At 37.9% G+C, this 3,716-nt stretch overlaps 1 protein-coding gene across 1 annotated transcript in view; it reads right to left on the bottom strand.

Moving 5' to 3' along the window:
* LIN9 (lin-9 DREAM MuvB core complex component) overlaps positions 1 to 3,716 on the bottom strand; it is a 92,369-nt gene that overhangs the window by 74,244 nt on the left and 14,409 nt on the right. The window contains exons 3-4 of the mRNA XM_023513901.1: positions 3,186 to 3,280; positions 769 to 873 (exon numbers count right to left, since the gene is read on the bottom strand). Of these exons, the coding sequence (XP_023369669.1) occupies positions 769 to 873; positions 3,186 to 3,280 (200 nt within the window). The remainder of the gene's footprint in view (positions 1 to 768; positions 874 to 3,185; positions 3,281 to 3,716) is intronic.

The raw sequence follows: 3,716 nt of genomic DNA, 5'->3' as shown, positions 1-3,716 counted from the left end.
AAAAAAAAAAAGAAAAAAAATTAGCTGGGTGCAAGTCTTAGCTAGTCAGGAGGTCAAGACAGGAGGACAGCTTGAGGCCAAGAGTTAGGGACTGTAGTGAGCTGTAATTATACCACAGTACTGCTGCTACCTGGGTGACAGAACAAGACCTTGTCTCAAAAAAATAAAAAGTTCAAGATACATTTTTGTTTATTCTATAGAACATGAACATACTTTACTGTTTGAAATTATCATCAAGTATGTAAGAGTTTGATAGAAGAAAAATTACATTATCTCACTATCTCTATGCTTCAAAGAAAACTGTACATTTGTAGGACTGAAACTAGCTTTCTACATCTACTTTAAAGTTGATCAACAGGGCGGTGCCTGTGGCTCAGTGAATAGGGCACCAGCCCCATATACCAAGGGTGGCGGGTTCACACTTTCCCTGGCCAAACTGCAACAAAAAATAGCCAGGCGTTGCCCCAGCTACTCAGGAGGCTGAGGCAAGAGAATTGCCTAAGCCCAAGAGGTGGAGGTTGTTGTGAGCTATGACACCACAGCACTCTACTGAGGTGAGAAAGTGAGACTCTGTCTCTAAAAAAAAAAAATAAAATAAAGTTGATCAACAAAATGATGACACTTTCTAGGTAACTAAAATAAGAACAAAGCAGCAGTACTGATTTGAAGAAAAGAACTTGTTCAAAATGTAATAGAATAAATAACAAAATTTATTATGCTTGATAATTACTTCCTTTCACATGAAACAAAATTTTAGTACACACATACCTGTGGAACCATTGCAACCCTCTGGTTTCTTTTAGGTGACCTTGTATTTATTTGTCTATCATCTTCATCAGAAAAGAGTCGACTTCGTTTTGAATTTCTGAAAGGCTATGATAGAAATTTTTTATTTAATGAAAAAGGTGAAGACTTCCCATTTTTGTTCCAAAATACAATTGTATACTTGGAAAACAGAGCTAACTCTGGATCATCAGCTGTGTGAAAGAACAAAATATGAGTAACCCAAAGTACACAAAGCCAAATATAAATAATCTTAGATTTAGAAAGCAGTATGATATATTTATGCAATTTGCTTACAAAGGAAAAATACCTAGCTGAAAACTAAAACTAGAACCCAAGTCTCCTTAGTATACTGGCAGCCTTAAATGTTGCAGACAGGAAAAGTTCTAGAAATTCCAGGTCAAATTATATTGGACACTTGGGTTAATACTAGTTGGGTATATGACACGATATGTTTGATACAAAAGGCTGTGCTGGGACACAGATACCCTATCACTCTAGAGGAGTAAGCCTAAATGAATTTCTAGTTGTAAAGAAAAATACAAGATACATACGATAAATCATCAATAATTATATGTAGAACTAAAATAATTCATTTATTTTATTTATGTATTTTTTTGAGACAGAGTGTCTGTCACTCTATTCTGTTGCTCCAGGCTAGAGTGCCATGGTGCCAGCCTAGCTTGCAGCAACCTCAACCTCCTGGATTCAGACAATCCTCCTGCTTCAGCCTCATAAGTAGCTGGGACTACAGGCCCCCACCATAATGCCCAACTCATTTTTCTATTTTTCTTTTTTTTAAAACAGAGTCTCACTATGTTGCCCTCTGTAGAGGGCTATAGTGTCACAGCTCACAGCAACCTTAAACTCTTGGGCTTAAGGTATTCTCTTGCCTCAGCCTCCCAAGTAGCTGGGACTACAGACACCTGCCACAATGTCCAGCTATTTCTGTTGTTATTGCAGTTGTCACTGTCGTTTAGCCAGCCTGGGCTGGGTTCAAACCCTCCAGCCTTGGTGTATGTGGCTGGTGCCATAACCACTGTGCTACAGGCACTGAGCCCATTTTTCTATTTTTAGTAGAGATAGGGTCTCACTTTTGCTTAGGCTGGTCTCAAACTCCTAAAATCAAGCAATCCTCCTGCCTTGGCCTTCCAGAGTGCTTGGATTACAGGTATGAGCTATTACCTGGACTAAAAAAATTTTTTTAAATGCCAAAAGTATATCACACACTTAAGTGTCATAATATGCAAAATTTTATAGTCCACTCTATATTCACAGGTTTCATTAACAGAAATGAGAGAAATGATACCCCAATAAAACCCACATGCTTTTTCTCTCAAGACAGACCTTCATGCCTATTTGGAGATAAGACAGGTACAGAGGGCTAATACCATACAGGTAGAATACAATTGGATCTACGGACCCTTGAGATTAAACCCACTGAGAGTCTCAACACTCTTAACAGCCCCGACAGAAGTCTCTTCTACTTTGTTCCCTTTCCATGACCACAGGCACAGAAGAGGAAGGGCACGAAAGTGATGGAGAGTACCTCATGTAGTAGGGGAAATCCCTCCCATTCACTGTGGCCAGCTGCCCAGGCTACTGTGACTGCTGTTTTCTATCCTAGCTCTGGGCTTATTTCATGATTGACCCCTAAAACTTCCTGGCTACCCGGCAGAGCAAGGAAAAAATAAGAGTTCCTAAAACTGCTAATCTCATGACAATTATATAGTCATTTCCACTTTTTACCTCCACATACACTTACCCTTGACTTACACAAGGATTTTTTTAAAGCTATACAAGATTTCAATGCACTTACATGTACATATTTTTTCAAGAACCAAAGCCATGTAAATTTTTTACATAACTACTAAAAGTATGATTTGAGGTTGTTGGAGTATTTTTGGTTTTGTTTTCCCTATTTAAAGAAACTATAATTACTTAACACTAAATGATGACCAGATTATCTCTGGCTATAGATAATTTACCTAAAGAAAATAAAACAGTGCTCAATGACACTTAAAAACTTGTAAATTTTTTGGTCTGCTTTTTTTTTTTTTTTTGAGACAGAGTCTTACTATGTTACCCTTGGTAGAGTGTCATGGCGTCACAGCTCACAGCAACCTGCAACTCTTGGGCTTAAGTCATTCTCTTGCCTCAGCCTCCCAAGGAGCTGGAACTACAGGTACCTGCCACAACGCCTGACTATTTTTTGTTGCAGTTGTAATTGTTGTTTAGCAAGCCCAGGCTGGTTTTGAACCCGCCACCTTTGATGTATGTGGCTGGCACCGTAACCACTGTGGTATGGGTGCCAAGCCTTTTTATGGTATGCTTTAAGAACCTAAACATGCTAATAATTTAGCTTTAACTATTCTAAAATGTAAGAAAAACTTGTTCCTTACCATTTCCACAGCAGGGCCTGTATTCCTGCCTTTCCAAACAGGTGTTTTCTGTAAAGAACTGTACTTTTCATTCCATGTGTTAGATAAGCTTCCTTCTGTAATGAATAATTAATACTAATAAAACTTAGATTTAGTTCAAAGAATTTCATACTATGACCACTGCCTTTTTGATAATAGCAGCATATGTGAAATATTTATTAATACGGAAAAATACACTGATCAAAATAACTTTAGTTTATTACAAATGAAAACTCTCTTCTCTATTTTTCTGACAAACTCTAAATAATTTGATAAAACAATACATCTTGCAAATATTAAATTTCTATACTGAAACACACAGCTTCTTTTTTCTTTCTTTTTTGTTTTTAATAAGGTCTCCATTCTAATTTGCCAAAAACTATTCATAATTTTTGGTACAAATCTGATTGAAGGGCTTGGCGCCTATAGCTCAACTGGCTAAGGCGTCAGCCACGTACACCTAAGGTGGCGGGTTCGAATCCCCAGCCCGGACCCGCCAAACAACAATGACGG

Source organism: Otolemur garnettii, unplaced genomic scaffold (genome assembly GCF_000181295.1).
Source record: "Otolemur garnettii isolate 467f Iridium unplaced genomic scaffold, OtoGar3 scaffold00045, whole genome shotgun sequence".
Taxonomy (NCBI): domain Eukaryota; kingdom Metazoa; phylum Chordata; class Mammalia; order Primates; family Galagidae; genus Otolemur; species Otolemur garnettii.
The sequence above is the reverse complement of the archived record's forward strand: the minus strand, read 5'-3'. Positions and strand labels throughout refer to the sequence as shown.